Source organism: Haliotis asinina, chromosome 6 (assembly GCF_037392515.1).
Source record: "Haliotis asinina isolate JCU_RB_2024 chromosome 6, JCU_Hal_asi_v2, whole genome shotgun sequence".
Lineage (NCBI taxonomy): Eukaryota > Metazoa > Mollusca > Gastropoda > Lepetellida > Haliotidae > Haliotis > Haliotis asinina.
This window is the reverse complement of record NC_090285.1, coordinates 64,922,659-64,943,721: the sequence shown is the minus strand read 5'-3', so window position 1 is coordinate 64,943,721 and position 21,063 is coordinate 64,922,659. Positions and strand designations below refer to the sequence as shown.

The 21,063-nt window shown below is 36.8% G+C and overlaps 1 protein-coding gene across 7 annotated transcripts in view; it reads left to right on the top strand.

The window, feature by feature from the left end:
* Positions 1-14,994, top strand: part of LOC137286139 (palmitoyltransferase ZDHHC14-like) — a 72,695-nt gene extending 57,701 nt beyond the window's left edge. For 2 of the 7 annotated variants that reach the window (XM_067817808.1, XM_067817807.1), the window contains exons 10-12: positions 2,011-2,034; positions 2,852-2,902; positions 10,265-14,994. In XM_067817808.1, coding sequence (XP_067673909.1) covers positions 2,011-2,034; positions 2,852-2,902; positions 10,265-10,398 — 209 coding nt within the window. In that variant the 3' untranslated portion in view covers positions 10,399-14,994. Of the gene's footprint in view, positions 1-2,010; positions 2,035-2,851; positions 2,903-6,911; positions 7,053-10,264 lie in introns of those variants that run through there. The other 5 variants (XM_067817814.1, XM_067817812.1, XM_067817811.1 and 2 more) reach the window with 4 other exon arrangements.
* Positions 14,995-21,063: the final 6,069 nt, after the last annotated feature.

Genomic DNA, 21,063 nt, shown 5'->3' with positions numbered 1-21,063 from the left:
CATTGCCATGTGATAGTAACTCATAGTTTATATTCATATTGAATACACTAAGTAAATTAGTCATTATGACAGTTCCCTGTTCAATATATAATTGACACTCAAATAGGTAATAATAAGAATTTTTACAAACCTTTCCACGAGAACAGCTTGGTTTAACTTTTATGCCAGTATGGTTTTACATGTGCCAGGCCTGAAAACTGTATTGTGGATGCAAGGATATTTGATTGTAAGGATAGAGATATAGTTTTTGTGGATCTGTCTGAAAGAAATTTGTCATTTTGATGCACATATACCAGAAATGATTTAATTATAAGTGTTCTGTCCTGTAATTGGTGTTTTCTGTAAGTAGTAAATAGCCATTAAAGTATTGTCACCATCAGCTTCTCATATTTGAAGGTTTTATGAGTCCAAGGAAAAAGGGAAGTTTTTGTCATTACCCCGAAATGGTTCTAGTTTTTAAAAAGAAATAGTCATTAATATCTGTTTGACTAAACGGGTTGAATTCATTGTTTTGTGAACACTCTAGGCAAATAATCTTAAAGGAATATATACATATTGAAATTCAAAAAGTATTAAGTAAATGATCAGTGAAAAATTGTAGATGTAATGCTGCTAGTTCTATATACGTAAAACACAAGAATATATTTCAGAATTATTTGTAGAAGTGAGATAGAAATAAGTGTATCAAAAGAAAGAAAAAGTATAATTTAAGAAAAATCATAAAAAAGAAACAAATTTTATTTACTGACCAGTTAAATATTATGTTAAAATCTGTGACATCATATCCGTTTCACTTCGTAAGTGTTGGGCAAGGGATACCTCACACCATATGCCATACTGTTACTCGTCCGTTCCGTTTGATGGCCATGTCATCTGCTGATCAGAATTGATTGTGACAGTAAATTGCCTTAACCATGATGGTAAATGTTATGAAATTATTATTTATTATCCCCCTCATTTTTACGCTTTTTCTTTGGTACCTTCCAAGGCAGCCACTTGTGTTGAGAGAACAACTTTATTCATCAGTAATATGATTTAACGATCAAAACCCTTGTGGTGTATTTGTCACTAGGTTCATAAGCCCCTTTTGTTAGGGTTGTCGCTGGAGGAGAAAGGCTAAATGAATTCGCTTGCTATCATTAACCTAAGGGACCCCATTTAGTTACTAGACTTGTCTTTCCAATCTCAGAGTTGGTCTTGCGTCATAGCTGGGAACTTATTAACCATCCATAATAGCCCTGGTGCTTGAAATGTCCTCGTTAACTAGCAATATCCTCACCATTAATCATCTCCTTGTGTGCGTTCATGTTGGTAGTAGAGGTTGCTGTACTGCTTGTGGTTATAAATTATATACATGGAAGCTTCATATGAACCTATTTTGCAAAGTGTCTTTTTTTTCTTAAACAGTGATGGTTATTGTTATTGAATGACTGCAAGTTTAATTAGCATCAGGATGGTTAAGATTATCTTGGATATATTTTTTTGTTTTTTGTCCATTGACATGGATCTTAACACAAGAAAATAATGCAAAGCAGTGAAAGGCATTTGTGGATATGCTACAGGAATATTACGCTATACATGTTGGATCAGGGTATGATGTCATAGAGTACTAGAGATGTGCATCACAAGGGTAATCGGGATGGGTGGGCAGAGTGGATACAAGGACAAGTTAATATGAACAGTGTAGATAATGATGAATGGACTAGCTACTGTCAGATAAGGATGGGGAGGATTAGATGGAAATGAGGTGAATGGGCTAGCAGAAGTCAGGCAGGGTCAGGGATGGGTAAGGATTGAGTGTATCTTTAGCAGAGGTCACGCATAAATTGGGTTTGCGTGGACAAGGTTGTGACCAGATCATAACAAGGGAGAAGTACACAGGAATCAAGTATGTTCAGGGGTAGAGAGTAATGGACAGGAAAAGAAGTTTGAAATCTGCCTGTAGTACATGTTCCTTGCACATACTTACTGTATGTCTGTGTCTTATTCTTTTCGTCTTTGCTCCTCCAGGCATGGGGCCACCAACATGTGCAGGTAATTCCCATTACTCACTCACTCACGGTCCTCCTTCTGGGGCCTCTTTTCTCGCCTCTGCATGCCAGCAGGTTCTTGTTTTCTTGGCGTTTTATTCAAATGTTTGTGTTTTATTTGTTTTCCAGATATTGTGTTTTCAGTTCTTACTCTGAAGTTCGTTCCAAGGTTCCTTGCTCCTTCTGTTTCATGAAAGTTTATTTTTGTTATTCTTGTTATTTATTGCTGAATACAGATTATTTTATGAGATTTGTTACGTTTTGAAGAAACTGGGTTTTTCCACATAGTTGTTTTCTGGTTGTTTGATTATTTTCATTGATGGCAGTTCTCCTTTATTTTGTGTGTTCTCTAGTTTCATTTGCGGTAAATTCTGTTCCCGCTGCTTATTACCTGTATATTAACCTGTGACCACCGATGTACTCTTTCCCTGTGTTTTGGTAAATTTATAATCATGTTCTTATATCGAATACATGTTGTTATGTCAAAATGCATTCGCAGGTTATTTTCATGTCTATAGCTGACACCCCAATTGGAAATAATCTAAGTATCCCAACCTATTGTATTTACTATGTCATGAAAGACCTGATGGTCTGTCAACTCTCCTCTATTTATCGCTGTAAATGAAACTGTACTTCTTTGAAATTTATTTTGTTTATTTTAACACTGAAACAATATTTTTCTGCCATTGTATTTCGTGCATGAAGAAAAGAACAGTGGTATAATCAATATTTGTAATAGTTTTAGTATTAGTTATGTATAACAAACTGTATGGGTCCAATTCTTCTATTGTGCTACTTTTTCCCCTGCGTTGCTCACATAGGACGAAAGAACCACATTTGGGACATGACGTTAAACCAACTCAACTTCTCTGGTGAGTGATATGTGTGACATGTTGGGGGGGTGCCCTCATCAACCAGCATGTTGTACTTCCTGTGTTCGTCTATGCCAACATTCTGTTTCGTGGCTTCTTTCATTTGTTTAGAACAGATGGAACATAGTTTTTGTTGCTTGGTCAAGTAAGCATAGCTTTAAGTGTATATATGTGTGGATTTATTGTATATGTGCCTGGTAAAGTTAATTTGTGGGGGCAAATCATTTACAAATGTTTTAGCATGATTAAATGAAGAAACAAAATACATTTTTGCTGATCCTTTACTGAAAGAGTTTATTTTGTACCTGTGCTAGATTTTGTTTTATGGGTAAATGTACCAGATATATTTTTTTTTTGTCAATTATGCTGTAATGATTGTTTTCAATTTGTATGATTAATTGAGTTGAGTGTGGATGAGGTTTTTGGGATGTGGTGGGTGTATATTAAATAGGTTATATGGGAGCAAGAGATGATATGCGCAGGATGTACTGGTAGTTGGTTCACATCCACATTTCAGCAACAGTGTAGTTAGTGCTAAGACAGAACATGGCAGCCGTCCCAGGTCTGCGACTATATCTCCATTTTCATGCATTAGTGCAAGTATAGTGCCCAACTGACCATAGAGAGGAGTCTGTGGTCATGTTTCTTGTATCTATGCTTCATGTCAACAGCGCTGGATCAGTGGCTCAGCAGACTGAACGTCTGCTTGGAGAGCATGGTTGGCGAAACCATACTGTTAGCTGTTTAAAGATGGTACTTGTTATATGCTGGGCACTGAATATTAAGTGACTTCAACATGGACTGGCTGGGTCCATTGGTCAGTATGCTGGGTCAGAGTGAGATATCCAACCTTTATTTCTGTGGGCTAGCACTGTTAGACCAGCATAGTCCACACTAGTCCCACTAAGGGCATCAGTCTGATGCAGCTCAGGAGTTTTTCTCCATACCATGAGACGAGTTAGATAAGATCCCTGTATCCAAGAGATATTCAGGACAGTAGATTCAGATTTTTTGCTCCCCGAATGTTGGCACGTTACTACTATCCCTTGCAACAGCCAGCCATCCTGTATATCAGTGACGTCAGAAAACATCTTCTTTCCTGTGCTTTGTTCCCTTTTTTCTGCCCCAGAGAATATGTGGTTTGGCCAGGTGTGGCTGCTTCCCCTGAGATGCATTTGTCTCTCCCTCCATCCTGCCTTGAGTTTCTGGTGTAAGGGTGGCCAGTCTTCTTCTGTATCACAATAACCTGTGTGTCAGGAATCTGAACTCTATCTGATCCTGACTCTTGGCTTGGCTGCACCACAGCTGTGTGCTTGTTAGCATCCAAGTTTTTCCGTGTGTTGGTCCTGCCTCCAAGTAGAAACTGACAACCTTTGTCAGAAATACAGAATGAAACGCCATTATTCGTTCTACTGTGATTCCTTCACCACCAAGTTTGTAGAAAACAGGCTAGCTATTCTCGAAACTGTCAACATTTCAAGAATAATGGCCCACGGTAGCTCATCTTGAAATGTTCATAGCTCTGTTAACTTCTTAAGCCCATTCTTAAAGCATTGACTGTATTAAAAGTTAAGAATTTTTAGGGCTACAACCATTTCAAGAATAAGGGCCTAGGACCCTAGATAAAAACATGCATGCAAGGCTGATGTATTTTGAGGGACCAACATCCTTGCAAGTAGATATTCATCATTTGTCATGATGAATTATGGTCCTAGATAGCGTGTTCCTGTTGCATCTTTAGGGTTAGTTTCTGGAATGTTTTCACCTTGTATTACTGAAGTGTTGTACTTATGAACCTGTGTATACAGACATGTATTATATACCAGCATGTGTCTGCGTATAATATTTTGGAATGATTAATTTTATGCACATCTGTATGTGAAGTGATTGTTATCAAATTGTTCTTTGTTTTCACTATTTCTGTACACTGTGTAATTTTAGTTAAATGGATGTCACACCAACACTAAGTTCAGTTAATTTGTTCTGTCATACTGACAGCGGTGAGAGTGTCAGAGATGACTCAGTTGGGCGGCGTTGGTCTTCGTGGTGGCTTTGTCCCAAAGGCTCACCAGGAACATTCGATCCAGGGTTGAACGTCAACATTCTCACTGATCATATGCTGAACAGAATAGAAAAGCAATATTTAACTTGTCTTCCATTTAAAACCTTGACATGAAACTTTCTTTTGCTGTTCAGTATGTTTATAGCTTCCTCCCTATATTTGTGAATTTCGCAGAAGTGATAAACGTCTCTCACCTGTATCACCCAGAGCTTCAAACATCAAGCAGACATGCCAAGATATAACTACAGTTTTGTTGAAACAGCATAAATCCTGACTGACTCACTGGCTCACAGTCTCAGCATGTGATGTACTTCACCTTCAGTTTCCTTTGAGTGAATTTTTCATTCGTGTTTCAGTGTGTCGTATATTCTGCTTATTCGTTTTCAAATGGATCAAAAGAACTATTAATGGTGAAATATTGCTCGTTCGAAAGCATTAGAGCTAAATCCCTGGTGTGTGCCTCAGACTTTGACCTGTAAATCTTTGCTCTATACTTATTCATTTAGCAACTGCATGTATTCAGGATCTTATTCGCTTACATTTTGCAAATAAGATCATGGATATGAGTAGAATTGTTTCATTGTTGTAAAATAATTTGACCTGAAGTCATTTGTCTTGTATGAGCAGAAAAGATCCATGGGTCACAGCTTGCTGCACGAGCCAAATGATGTAGATTCGTGTCTTTGCTGACCCTGTGGCAGTGATTGCTGCTCATTCTGACAGTAACTGTGACTGGATGTCCTAAGATGCTTGTTTAGCAGTACCAAACTCTTGTATACATCTGAATTTAATAGGATTCTGGTTCCAATGATGTAAACTGGAGTCAAACACGTGTTTGAAACTAATCCTGCTACCATAATGTAGACATCTCACTGCTGATGCATTGTGAGTTTGACACAAATCACTCTTGACATAGTCATTTTGTTTCCTATCCTGAAACATGTGGGTGTTCCTGAGTGTGATCAGCTTTAACTGAAGTAGCTCAGACTTAATTTTCTACATTTGCAATCATATGCAGACCATACATGCTGTCCTAATTGCCTTTTGTTCTGAATACTGCTGACAAAAGCTCCATCATTCATCCATCAAAGCTTGAGTCCTGACAGCCTCTTTGTTGCCAGGGTATTTCCTTGATGATTATATGTCTGGGTATATCATGTGGCCTGTACCTCATCCCTATACAGTCTCCTCTCAGGGAATAGGTGGACTGGGAGTCCTGGCCAGTTCTGGATAGCCATTGGGTGTTATTGAGATGAAAGGTGGAAAAGATGAAGTTTTGCTTGTGTTTCTGGTAAAATATATTGACACATTGTCCTTGAAAACGTTTTACCACAGACAAATCTATTTCTTGAAGCAGTCGCAGAAAAATATACTTTTTCCTGGAAAAATGCCACGGCTGTAGAATATTAAAAATCCTGTTCCAGAATTGTCTTGGAAGAGAGGAACATGTTTGATTTGGTGATCCAGGAAATTTGATGATATTTCAACTTGATGAGGGCTCATATCTCTGAGACAGACATATGTTTGATCTCTGTTTAGTAGCAGATGCAATAAAAACATTTGATTAACTTAAGATTGCCTCTGAACTATATGCTTCAATTTGTCACTTATATTTGCAACAGATTAGGGAGTTTTGGGGCATGCATATGAAAAGTATTAACATGAAAGCATACTAATGTTCAAATATTTTTTTATCAAATTATAGAGAATTCTTAATTTCTAATCAAAGACTGCATTAGATAAAGAGCCTGCAGAGAAAAACTTCTTTGTTAACATGGTTTCGGTAAATAATTGTGAATGTTGAGTGGCATTTCCTGTTGACATGCAACTCTGGAGTAATATACAAGATGTATCCCATCCGCTGAACCCTGCAGAAAAGACTGTATAGATCATCTATTCATTTCCTTCAAAAATGTAATCACAAATATGAATTATTATTTCCTAAAGCTTGGCAAGGTATGACTGACGGTGAGTTGACTTCTCTCCCCTTAGCGGCCGATCAGGGCCCCATCCCGGGGCAAGTCCCCTAGGGAGACATGTCTTCCTGGGGGCTAGGATAACAAGTGTTGACCCCCCCGGTGAGTGTCCACTTCCGGGTCACTTCAGTGCTTGTTGTCACCTGTACGTCTGTGCCGGCTTCTGTACTGCAACAACTCCCATAGACTTGCCCAGGTTCTTGTTCAAGGGACATCATTCTAATTCAAGGGAGATCATTCTAGTTCCAAGGATTAAAGGGAGATAATTTCCATTTTAAAAGCATGATAGGAAATTCAGATGTCGAGTTTATTAGGCATACATGATGGGCTGTCTCAAAAATAGCCATTCTGTTGAATAATGGTTAAGATGTTTTGGGTTGTTTTCATAATGTTGTAGGTTAGTGTTTATCTTATCACTTAAACTTAGAGCTTATGTGAGCATATGGCATGGCACTTTGTCATCTGCAAATATTTACAGTTTGGACATATTTCTGTGATGTTGTGAAAATACCAAAAGAGTCCCCAGCTGTATTGTGTGAGAAATCCAACCAAATTTGATAATTTGCAGACATATTAAAGTTGTCATGATGATCCATTACTCAGCTTTTACCGTATGTCAGTGAAATTTGAAATTTATTGTATAGTTGGGTGGTCCAAATTTGTTGTGAAATGGTTTCTCAACTCTGATAGCATCCAAAGTAACATCTGATTTTCCCACAATCTACACACACACAGAAAGGTTGATGTAAACTTGATCAAAGTGAATCATCAAATGGGCAGGTGACCTACAGGGACTGTTGATATTTCAGCCTATTTTAGTGTCATTTTCTGAATACATAAGCAAAAATTTCAAAGTTGCCATCATTTTATATCTTGGAGAATGTAAAGTGTCACATTACATATTGTGCCTGGGCTATTGCTGTAAGACAACATGTTCCTCAGACTGGAATTTTAGCAAAAGACACTTCTGCTTTTAAAAAGCAGGAGGTTGTAATTATTTTGTAATATTTACCGTGAGGGATAATTATTTGTCATTAAGCCAAAGAGGAGATGTCTTGTGAATGAACTCAAGCAGCACCCATGGTAATTTTACAGTTGTGCTAATTGAGGCACAGAATGGATAAAGGGCCTGCAGCAAGTCTATATTGCAACTATTTCTGTTCAATGGAAGCTTTACCTTTTCAACACTGTCACAGCAGGAGATTTGTACACAGACTGAAATTAATCAATATCTCATGTGTAAATGGTAACCAGCTGAAAGGATCTTCTTTCATGGTTTGCTCCTACCACAGTTTGTTCTGCCATTTGACAAGACTGCTGATATTTATTTCGAGTGAAACTTCTAACAAAATTTAAGTATTTTTGATTGACTTTTATTTTCTTAGAAAAAAAATTCAGTGGATTCTGAGGATATTAATCTGCACTGTTGTCTGGAGTATTGAGTTTTAAGGGTTCCAAGAAAGATGTATTCAAAGAGAAAGCTTCAGTGGTTTGAAGAACTCAATAGAGAACTTGAACTATTGGGTTAAATCATAAGATGATTTTTGTAAACTACTGAAGGTTTACATTTATTATTATAACTTTAGAAAAGTATTTTCTCTTCTCGTATGAAGTGCAGAGTTTAAAGCACCAGTTGTTTTTTCTGTCCATAAACAGTAGTAGAACAAACATATATTGTACTGAAAGGGTCTTCTCAGCTTGTTATCTGCATTTTAAGTTAATTTACATGTGAGCCAAAGTAAAAGTAATTATCTTAGAATATTCCAGCCAAGTACCGTGCACATCATGACTATCCAACACCTTTGTTAACAATCTGTCAGCTCATACCGCATGGTTCATGTCTTACATTTGGAAATGTCTCTTCGTTCATCATTATATGCACTTTTTAGTGTCTTATGTTGATTCTCATTAGTTACCATTTCTTTCTGCTTTCGTGAAATGCGTGAAGTGACAGTTTCTTCCAACATGTTGTCATGTGTGGTTTATCAGAGTTGTCTCCCTTTGACTGCCTGCATGAGGCTCCCACGAACCATGTATGTGTTGTAACGAGACAGTACTCTCTGTGTACAATACTATACATTCAGTTATCAACAGGTTAGGTTAAGATTTCATGAGGTATTAGAATGTCAACTAGTTTTTTATGGATTTTGTCACATGACTTGTCATTGTAAGGAGCTTATTTATAATATAAGATACTGTATTCGGATGGTTTTAATGCAGTTTTCCACAAGGAGAGCAGGTGTCATTGATAGCATATCATTGTGTTTAAGTCATTGTTACATTGTATTCCTTTTGCCAGGAATCAGTAATTCAGTGTTTATATCCCTGGGTCACCCTGATCTGTTTGTACCGTATCATTTGTGGGATACTTAGGTGTTGACCTCTCACATTCTTCATCAGTTTAGTCTCTCCTTCCACTTCAGGGTCTCATGAATGAAACATAAGCAGCATTAAACCATCTTCACTCTCTTAGTTCACAGCAAGCTGGGATTATATCATGTCATTCATCCATATATATATTTGCTTTATAAGGATGATTAAGATGTAATCTTGGTACTGACTTTGTCATGTGTATAAGCTCTCTGGTGTACATTCTATAATTGTCTCAAAAATGAATCTAACTATGATTATATATTCTGGGTGACTGATGTATTTTTTAAAAGACTTTATATCAAAATGCTGATTCAAATGAGATTAGCCTGTTCATATTACTGTCAGGTGATACTCCCCCCCATCATCCATCAATGCAACTTTTCCTGTCATAGAATTCAAAGAACATCTACCAGAAACATTATTTATAACTGATGAAAATGTTTGCTTTCAATATCATTCTGAACTAAGCCCATGCTTGTCATAAAAGGCGACTATGCTTGTCGTAAGAGGTGACTAACGGGATCGGGTGGTCAGGCCTGCTGACTTGGTTGGCACATGTCATTGGTTCCCAATTGCACAGATCGATGCTCATGTTGTTGATCACTTGATTGTCTGGTCCAGACTCGATTATTTACAGATCGCCGCCATAGAGCTGGAATATTGCTGAGTGGGGCGTATAACTAAACTCACTCTGAACTAAGCCATCCATTCTATTAATTTGTGAACTCATGACAGATGAAGCCGTTTTCGTGTTGATCATGAATACAAGTTTGAATCTATCTGCTGTCAATATTAATATTACCTATTCAATCCAGACGTGTCAAGTGTGCTGCAGCCACACCACTGTGTGTTCCTGTATTATGTACAAGATACAAATATATCATTATATTGGGTATCTTTCATCAATAAACAATGTCCTCATGTTAAAGTTATGAGATTTTGTGATTTCAGGAAAATATGGGGTGGCTCCGGTGAGTACAGTGAATGTGCAGCCCTCGTACACTACAGATGATATCAAGGTCGTCAGTTCCAATGCCCACGACAACAAGCATGTGATGTCCCGGGGTTGCAGCACTGACTTTTGATGTCCATGACATATTTAATGTATTTCATTAATATTTGTGTCTATCACAAGAGATGTATATGTCACCATCTTGTTTTTTATGAGTGTCAACCATAAATTCTGACATTCATTTCATTGTTCAAAAATCTGTTTCTGGAAAAATATCTGTTTGTAAGTTTTTTGTTTTTTTCTGTATATTGACAGCTGAACTGGAGAGTAATATTAGTAGTTAAGATTTAGTCGATGTCAGTTTTGGATAATCTTTGTAGTCCGTGGCGATCTTGACAGAATATTTTAAGGTTGTTGTGTTAATACATGTATGTATTATTGTGTATAATATGTTTTACAACTGTATATGTCTTGTTTTGAAATCTCATATATTTTATATCTAGTCAGGCATAGGAATGATGCGGCTGTCCTTTGTAACTGTATGCAAAATTAATCACCAGATAAAGTATTTTACAAGTTTCATCTTGAATTTAAATTCTGTTTTAACACTTAGAGCCAGAAACAGATTTTTATCACCCATAGCAAGTTTCATAACATCAACATGTAATTAATATCAGGTGTATTTGGTATTATAAGTTATTCTTCGTGTGTATTGAGAGTACCAAACTTGATGCATGTTTGTTCATATTAATGTTACATGCTTTCTAAATGTCATGTCAGAAATCTTAAAGGTCATGCACATTTCAGTTTTCAGAATGGTTTAAATCATCACCAAAGAGTGTCGTGTTTCCATATCCATGTATCAGTGTTTTATGTAAATAATGTGTAAATCTAGAACAATCTGGCAATGCAGAAGAATTACAAAGTATTGATTTTATTTTGAACATAGCTTTTTCTGATTCTAGTGATATACCTTACTAAAATCAGTGTTTGGTTGTAGAAAGGCCTGAAATTTACCTTTGTAGATTAGCACAGACAACAATCAAATATATAACTGTTCTTGGTGGCTATTTGTCTGATATATTTAGTGTTATCAGAGGGTGGATATGTTGAACTTGATTGGTGGGTCTTTGAAACACTGTACATATCACAGTTGCATTTGTGTAGGAATTAGTGGTACATATAATTCCTGCTTGCATATATTTTGCTTATAAACTGCACTGAAATCCTGCTGAATCAGTTGTCATCCTTTTAAACAATATACCACTTATAAACCAGAGTCAGTCTCAGTGTATTCCATCTTGGTATCTCAGATTGTCATTTTAGAAATATCCATGACTTGATTTTTTTAAAGAAAAGTGAAAATGCAAATACTTTCATTAACATTGTTTTGGGGCATTAATCAACAACTGCCCCTGGACATGTTCTGGAAGGAGCAGGCTGGGACGGGCTCCCAACACTGTCACTGCTAGCTGCAGCGGTGTCTGGAGTTTACCTGTCACCAGAGACATGTATGATTTTGCATTGTAACCATGTTGACAATTTGTTTTATTGTATATTCTCATTCTAAAGTACCAACATAGTCAAAACAAAAGTCTCATCATCCTGGTATGATGGTGCAGGGTAATGACTTTTGAGAATGAGGTCAAGAATTTTTCTCTTGTGGTCTTTAAAGCTACTTGCTTTAGTTTTATTAATCTGTCAATTTGAAGGAGAACAGAAGAGATGCTGTAAAATGTTCGTTTATGGTTTTTATGAATTAGTCTAATTATTTTATAATTGTTTTTCAAAACAGTTTTCAAATTATTGAAGAAATCTTAACAATGGCATCATTATATTTTGCTATATAAGAAGCGATGAAAACTGAGAAATGGTTTACAACATGTCATGATATGTCTGACAGACAAAAGAAAGTTTCTTGTGCAGGTTTCATTGAATAAGAAACAAAAGCTCTTTTCAGGGAGGTGCTGGATATTGTTGAAAAAAACAGTTATTGATTTGAAAGCATAGTAAATTCATTGTTCTTCATACACTTTGATTTACATATATACAACTCAGTTTGCCTCTAAATCACTTCTGTTCACATTGCAGTGCCTCAAAACAAATTTCATTTTATCTTGAAAATAACATTTACCTGAGTTTGTCGTCATGGTTCACTGTCCTACATTTAAAAAAAAATTAAAATTAAACATTCCATTTTTTATTTAACCATTTGTTAATATGTTAGTGACGAACAACAACACAGCTAGTTGTACCAGTCATCTAGTTAGAGTATGGTGCTTGGACAGTATGTGTCACGATATCACTACCTATTACTTGTGGCATAGACATGTTCGGAGCAAACTATGGACAAATTGACATGTAGTATCTGATACTGAAATGTTCTTGTTGATATCATGTAAATCCATTCATGTTGCTGGCTGGCATTAGACTTGACAATTATCAAAGAATTGTTTTTTCGTCCCAAATGGTTAGTTGTGGTCACTTCAGTGTGTAAAACCTTTATGTTCTTTAGACCGAGTGATCTCCAGCATATATGTTGTGTATACAATGCCGTTGAGCTGTAAGTATTGCTTGATGCTTATCAAGTTGATGAGTCTCCTAAGCCTTACAAATATGGACTTGACAAATGTAGAAACTACACACAACGGTATATATGGGAGCTTATGATGCCGATATGTTTGAAAGGATAATAACTTTAGCCCAGAGAGATGTTTAATGCTTTACAAGCCACTGGTACATTTTGATTCACCTCAGCTTGACAAACAGTATGGCCAGACAATATTTTTCTTATTTGCATCAGTGTTTTAAGCATATACTTTTTTAAGGTTTTCAGTTACCAAGAAAATAGTATAATGTTATGATCTCAGAATTTGATGTATTTTGAAAAAAAAAATGTGTTTGGAAGCAGATATATTTTCCTATGTTTAAATCAAACTTGCATTTGTTTAGATCCATAGTGTATGTATATTACACATACATGTACACGTTAGAGAAACCTTGATGGATTCATCAGGTATGTGTTATGATCATCTACTGTTGGATGATGGAATGAATATCATTGCAAGGACTAAACTGAAATGGAATTCTCTGATTGCCACAGAGAATCCAAGCCTCCTTTCTCAGATATATTTCCTCTCCATTATGGTTTCTTCAAGTCTGATTTTAAATGTGGTAACGGATGAGCTGGAAATAACATGGAAATAAGAATACCTCTGAATTACAGGTTTAGAGTTGGCTTGATTTAGTTTTCACTGTATCAGCTATGTTGGTACTTCCTGTGGCCCTAATATTAAAGGGAGATAACTTGCATATATTTTGTAACCTAATTATAAGTTTCAGATGTCTGGCTGATAGCCTTCAAGCTGAAGCTCCTAACATCTCCAGTAATTATCTCCTTGACTTCAGTGTGGTGCATGCTGTACATGAGCAACTATATTATGTGCCACATCCTAGACTTGGTCCTATAATAAATACATATTGTGACACATCTTCTCTATGTTGCTCAGGTGTAACTACAATCAGCTGTAGAAAATACTGTTACCTTTGTATAACTGCCCTGCTTCTAGTGGTGTTGTCTCATTCATCTGGTTCTGTTGCAAGTAAGCCATTTCAAATTATGTGTGTGGATGTCATATGATATTTTGCATTTGTTAGTGCTTAATTTCAGTAGTTAATGTCCTTTGTAAAGTTGTAGGCAAAATACCTATCAAGCTGGTTATCAAACAAGGGAAGATTAAGAAAAGGAAAACATCTGAAGTAGCTTGGATCTTTTTGAGCATGTTTTACTGACTTTATTACTTAATCAGTTCATTTTTGGAATGAAACGATGGAAGAATGTTTTCATTCCTTTTCAGCAGAACTTGAAAGATTTCATGCAGATTGTCTAAATGAGGGAAACATGAAATAGGCTTCACTTTTCTTTTGGAATTAGATTAATTAACATATCCTTCTTCACAGACTAAACTGACTTCCAAACAAACAGTGAATTTTTTTTTTTTAAATATGTTTTTGTAATGAAAGTTTTCTCTTTTCATTTGTGAAATTACACGTGTCAAGTTTCTCAGAAGCAGAATACAGGGTATTTCTGTTTAAGGTAAATTTAGTCTTGGATTTCATGGCAGATAGGCATAACTGAAAATATCAAGCTCAAACTATCAAAATGGATTAGTGCATAAGATGCATTTAATCTTACAATGTTGATGAGAAATGTGACAGATTTTCTAGAGAATTTCTTGGTTGTCATTTGTGATATTAGTGGCTTTATAACATAATAGTATCATGATCTAACTGATCTCAAATTTGTAAGTAATGATTATTATATGTATCAGCAAGTTTAACAAGTGCCAGGTGAGTAATCACAAAGGAGGTCATTATCCAGTCTTATCTAACCTGTTGATTTGTTACAATAATTATCTTTAATCTTCAGATATGTGGGGATGCATATTTGGTAGTTGCTGCAGTCTGGTATTTAGGTGGTATGTTCAAGAAATATAATAGTTCCTGAAATGTGACCAAAATATTTGATATGAAAAGCGTTTGTCGAAACAAATCAACAGTGTTTTGATTCGTAAGTGAACATATCAGCCAAATACCATGTTTGTCTCTGCTGCTGCTGTAGTGGTTTCCCTGTACATGCTCCAGCTCGTCTGTTTGTGCAAGTGTGGATGAAACACATACCTGTATTTTCTACAGCTTTTGTGAATAAAAATTTGATTTTGATTTTGAATTTCTGCAGTTTTTCTTATTCATGCAAAGGCAGAAATATTTGTGTCGTTCAAAGCTCATGAACGCTTTATGGCAATAACTCAGCTAGTAACAACAGCGTGTTATTTCAGCCAGTGACAGAAGCTATACATTTTGTGTTTTCGGAAAGGATGGACTAAACAACGTATGTTTATGGATTTCTGTAATCTGTCATACAGACCCTGAAGCAAATATACCCAAGCAAGCCCATGCAAGTCTAGAAAATGTGGCAAGTCTAGATTTCCTTAGCTCCTGGAAATAAATAAAGTCTCAATGCTCCATTTCATTATGTTATTTTTTGTTTGAACCCTTTTTCATTAAAATACGTTGATTTCGGAGACTAGTTATTAGTCTAGGATTTCTCCTGTCCCAGCCTGAACTAACTGTTGAAAAGTCAGAGCACAACTGTCTGTATCCAACACTTCTGGCCATGGATATACTGATCACATGTCTAATTCCCACGTATAGTGACCAAGTCAAGTTTCACAGATCCACACACGATGCTGGAACGTCCACCAAAGGCAGAAGTTGTTGGAGTGTTTCATACAGCAAATAATTTATTTCATTGCCTCCAAACTTTCAAACGTCTGTATGGTACATCACCAGACCTATGTATTCGTTACATTTAGTCCTCAGTGTTAGCATTGCCATGGTAAACACCAAGCCAAATATGCTCACTGGTGATGATCGCTCAGTAGAGGATGTTTTAAGACCTTTCTAGAGTGTTACCTGACTGTCCTTATAGGTTTCCAGACTGTTCTGAAAGAGACCTGGCGAAATGGTAACCAGTGGTGCTTAGAACAGTGCTTGTGGCAAATGGCTGTCACGGAGTGAGCGTCAATAGTGCCCTACCTACCCACATGATCTGACATCATCCTCTGCACTCCTGAACATTGATAATGCTTTACCTCTTTCGTTTACTGTATTTTCAAGCCAAACGACTGACAACAGTGTACTGGTAAACACATATAAGATGATCCACAACCTGACAAATGACCCCAATTTGCACACTTGGGAACGCCCCACAGAACGATCCACTTGAAACAAGAGGGAGACAGGTTGTCTGATAAATATCGAGAAGTTCATTTTCCCTGTGCGTTTCACGCATGAATTGTTATAGCACACTCGATTTGGGAACCAGGTACAATCCCAACAAATTGAATCAACGCAATATACTGAGCAAATATGTTTAGGACCACCGATCCATTTCACGAAGCAAATGACATTTTCCTGGGTTTATTTTAACAATATTGTTGCATATCTAAAATGCTTGTCAATGCCCAATCATCAATTTGTCTTCATCTTAACTAAAGGTTAGCGTGGAATATCAGTATCTTATGCCTGAAATTGCAGTCTTATCATTCGAAGGAATATGCGGTGTTGGTTTCATGTCACGGTTAGCATGTATTGCACGTGCATAATCGTCAAGCTACCTGTAGCAGCTAAGTGTACTCGCCCAATTCGTTGTACCGCCTCTCTTGTCACAAATGCGTTTAGTGCGCAGGATCATCTAATATGTGTCTAGCAGTAGTGGACATTCATTTCCCAACCAGTTGATATAAAGAACATACTGGAGTTACGCATTCCAATAATTTGCAATGTGATCATCTTCTTCGTACTATAGTGGCAAAAACAATGATTGTACTTTTAAAAACTCATAATACAGATCAAATACCAACCTGTGGCATGTGCACTACCAGGAAGTGTGAAATTTTATGGGTTTGCTTTTGAACATGATCCACAAGGTGTAAAACTTGCAATAATTTTTTAAATGAATATTATTATACATTAGTGGTTCTGTTAGCAGTGAATATATTTAGAGATGCTTAACTTTTTATTCAGGTGTATATGTTCAAAGTCTAGTCAGGTAAATGATGGCTGATGTATAATGAATGCTGTCATGGTATAATGACACACAGTCAGATTACAGGTGGTTCCAATTTCAGCTTGCTGATAAAAATTAAAAGAAAATTATATATGAACAGATATGTAGAATCTGAACCCCCACATTTTCTAATACATGTTGGTTAGACTTTAGAATCCACTCCAATCAAGGAGTCGTCATAGGGTAGTTTATCATAGTGTAACTGTATTATTTCATAAACACTATCTTCTATGGCCCTTTCATGACAATCAAAAGCAGAGAAGGTTGGAGTTAAAAGTATTCCAGAGGATTGGAATCTGGAAAAATCATCTGCAAATTGTTTGGGGGCAATGTTTTATGCCATTTATGGTGTTCCAATCATGAAATTGTTGAAAATTGTCTCAGCCACATGAACCTGTGAACTGAGTTGACTTCTTCAGTCCTGCTGATCCCAGAAGCAATCCTAGTATGATCCTTAAGATGAAAACAAGATGAAGCAAATTTTACATCAATATTTAATTTTATATCGAAAGAGATATTACCATGACCAAATATCACTGTCAACTTTACAAAACAACAGCTGTCTTTAAACACAAGGAACCTTGAAGTCTAAATCTGAACAGGTTCAACGTGAAACCAACAAAGAAATATCATATAATTGACTATTGTATTCAATGATTAACAGCAAAGTTGGTGAGTCTAGTTTTACACTGCACGCAGCAATATTCCAGCTATATACAGCAAAGTAATTTCAATGTCAGTTCACAACAGTGGCTGTTCGAAACAAACTAGCAGTGGAAATAGCAATAGTCAGTCATATAAATATTCAGCTTGACAGTAACAGTGCCCAATATTTTTAAGAAATGACAAGGCAGGGGTTAAAGAATGACCTTAAAACATCTGCTCATCTTCATTTAAAGAGATATGTAGGAGGTATGAATATTTATATCTGGGAAATGTTTGAACTATTTTGGATTAACCTATGAATTACACATAGCATCAACATTCCATGTTTGTGTGATACTTCACCAAGTACTAAAACATTGTAACAATGAACCATGTCTCCATGAGTTTTGAATAATACATGGGTCTTGGAAAACTCTGGGGTAGAGAATATTTGACCTGCAGGAGATGTATCACGAGTTTACAGTTCATCAGCTTTGTTCAGTGACAACATAAACATCCTTCATTAAATCAACAATAGATATATTCAGATGAATGGATGATAGGGTGACTATTGCTGGGGAACACCTACTGCGACAGTGATAATCTGTTGTACCATATTACTGATACCAATAGTCTATTGTGACCAACTATTGCAATAGTTTTGTTGCCTTTGAATTGTCTCATTTGAATTCATTTCCCAAATGAATGCATAGTCTACATGAAATATAAACAAGGTCAGGTAGTTCCAGTCTCTTTTAATAACTGACTAGGAACTTGAAATCCAGATGATGTAAATAGTTAAATCATGAACTCAGTGAAGCTCCAAATCTCCACCCAAAGATCCTATATTTATTAACAGATTTTATATTTATTAACAGATGTCAATTACTAAATTATTGATTGTCGCATTGGAGACTGGACAATTGCAACCCATAAAACTATCATTATAACCCTAAAAGATGACATACATGTGGCTCATATACACATGAAGTGCTCCACTGCACCAAAGGTCCAGCACTCCAAAGTAAAGACTTGGCAAGGTAAGTCTCAGCAGAGTGATTCAGATTCAGTAATGAATCCCAATGACAAGCACTACATAATATTCTCATCAGCATCGGATATCTGTGTAACATGACTGACTTCCAACAGCAGCACTGGGGATCCTGAAAGAGCTGAACTCACTCCAGCCAAGAAGTTAGAAAAAGGAGAAGGTAAATCAAACCAGCTTACTAGAAGTGCATCCTGAACACATTATCTTCCTCCATCAGCTCCACCATGATGTCCCCCAAGTCAAGAGTTCATAAGCAAGGACACTTCTCCGGAAGGCAGAAAAGCCCCAAAAGGGAGAAGCAGTAATCAGTGTCACAGGCTACCTCAATGAAATGTCCTCATCAGCATCTAATATTGGGTTAACCAGAAACCATAACTATATTATATGGTCTCTAGTTTAACATGGTCAACACCCACAAGCAGTACTGGGTTCCTGAAAGACCTGAACTCGCCCAGACCAGCTTACTACCTCTCATGGACACATCAGTTTCAGATCTGGCACCCTCTGACAACTCTTTCGTGTCAGGGTGTTATGCATCATTAACTTCAACTTGGTCTTTATAAACGTACAAGAACGTCCTACAAAGTGAAATCTGCACCCTCTAGATGGCAACTTCTGCAAGATTTTAGAGTTAACTTTTATTACTCAAACGCCAGATGCAGTGTCCTCGCCTTTAACTTGTTTAAAGCCTCTCTGAGAAATACATCCGTCATTTCTTGAACAACTAGCTTCAGACCTGATAGATGTGTTCAAGCAACCAGATGTGGATGTCCATTTCCCAGTAGTAGAAATTGTGTCTGAGATCTGGCTGGCAAACAGGAGTGACGATGGCGGTTTACAGCCTCAAGGCGAGAAAACATGTAAACTAATGCTGGGCCAGGCTTGGGTCAGTCTCAGCAGGGATACTCTACAACTCTATATAGGCTCCCTGGTTTCAGGCAGCAGACGATGTCATACATGATGTCATACATGTGCGTAGGAGCATGACGAGGCACACGTTACAGATGGTAAAGAAAGCAAGCGAGTGACCCATCCCTGTTGTAGATTATCCCTGATGAAACTGACCATGGAGTCTATATAGAGGGGGAGAAGAAACTCCTCGAAAAGCCGCTGAACGTTTGTCTCGGGATGTAACCAGTGTGGGCAATATGGTGGCAGCGTAGTGTTTAAGATTGAGCCCGGTTTATTTTCAACAGCTGATTAAGTTCGCTGAGTGTTGTAACAACTGAAATCTAACGTGTAGAAGATAGGTTAACTATTTTTCACTTCAGTTTAAGTCAAATGATTGGGATTTGTGTCCGTATGCGGACAGTAGATTTGTAGTAAAGTTCTGTTATAGCTCACTGGGTTCTATTCTCGATTCACCGCGCAGATAGACTAAATTGTGCCGATAAAAAATTCTTTCACACATTCGTTTAATTTTTAGAAGGAGAACAGACCTTTGGTTGATGCAAGTAATAGTGACAGTTTCATGACTTAAAAAATTGTTAGGGTGTAAATGAGGTGTGTGAAAAATATGACATTTCGCCATTGAAATGTTATACGCCGTTGTTTGAGTATTCCTAGTTACTTCCTCAAAAACATCTTTCACATACACCTTTAATTCTTATGAGGGGAATATACTATCAGGTGAAATGTGTTTGCAAGTAATAGTGATAGTTCCATAATCTAAAGCAAAATGTTAAGGTGTATTTGAGGTGTGAGAAAAATATGACATATTGCCGATCTGATCTGATTCGCCATTGATGCTTGAGGGTTATAGTTCCATAACTTTTTCTTTCTTTCTTGTTGATCTTATTATTTGACAAAACTGGAAAGGTGTTTTAGAACGCTTTGTGGGAATTTTGCACTTTATTTTTAAGGGCAGTGTGACAGTGTCAGTTAACATTTTGTTAATGTTCATTCCGCACATGCAATAAGATATCTGAATTAATTATGAACGTAAACAAAACTTTTCAAAGTAGATTTTTAAAAAGGACAGCTGATGTTAACACGTGTTCTCGCGATACTTTTGCGTACTTCAACATGTTTCGGGAGGGAAGGCCGCGATGTATCATTTATTCTTTCATTCATTCACATATGTATTTCATTCTTTTATTCTTTTTGCTTTATTTCGTCCATTCATTCACGTAATTCTTGCTCTTAATTCTTACTATAATTCATTCAATGTTAAATTCCGACTGATACAATAAACTGGCTGAAGTTCTGTTAAACCAGGGATAATCTACAACGTATATACTCTATATAGTCTCCTTGGTAAAACACAACTGAAGTTGCGCTGGGAACGAGCCAAGTCACTGTGTGCGTTGAAGCATGACGAGGCACACGTTAATTCATACAAATGGTAAAGAAAGCAAGCGAGTGACCTATCCCTGTTGTATAGTATCCCTGCTACAACCAAAGACGTCTTTGCTGCAACTTATTGACGTCTTTGCTCCTACTATACGGAAAAGGGCGATATTTCCCGAGTG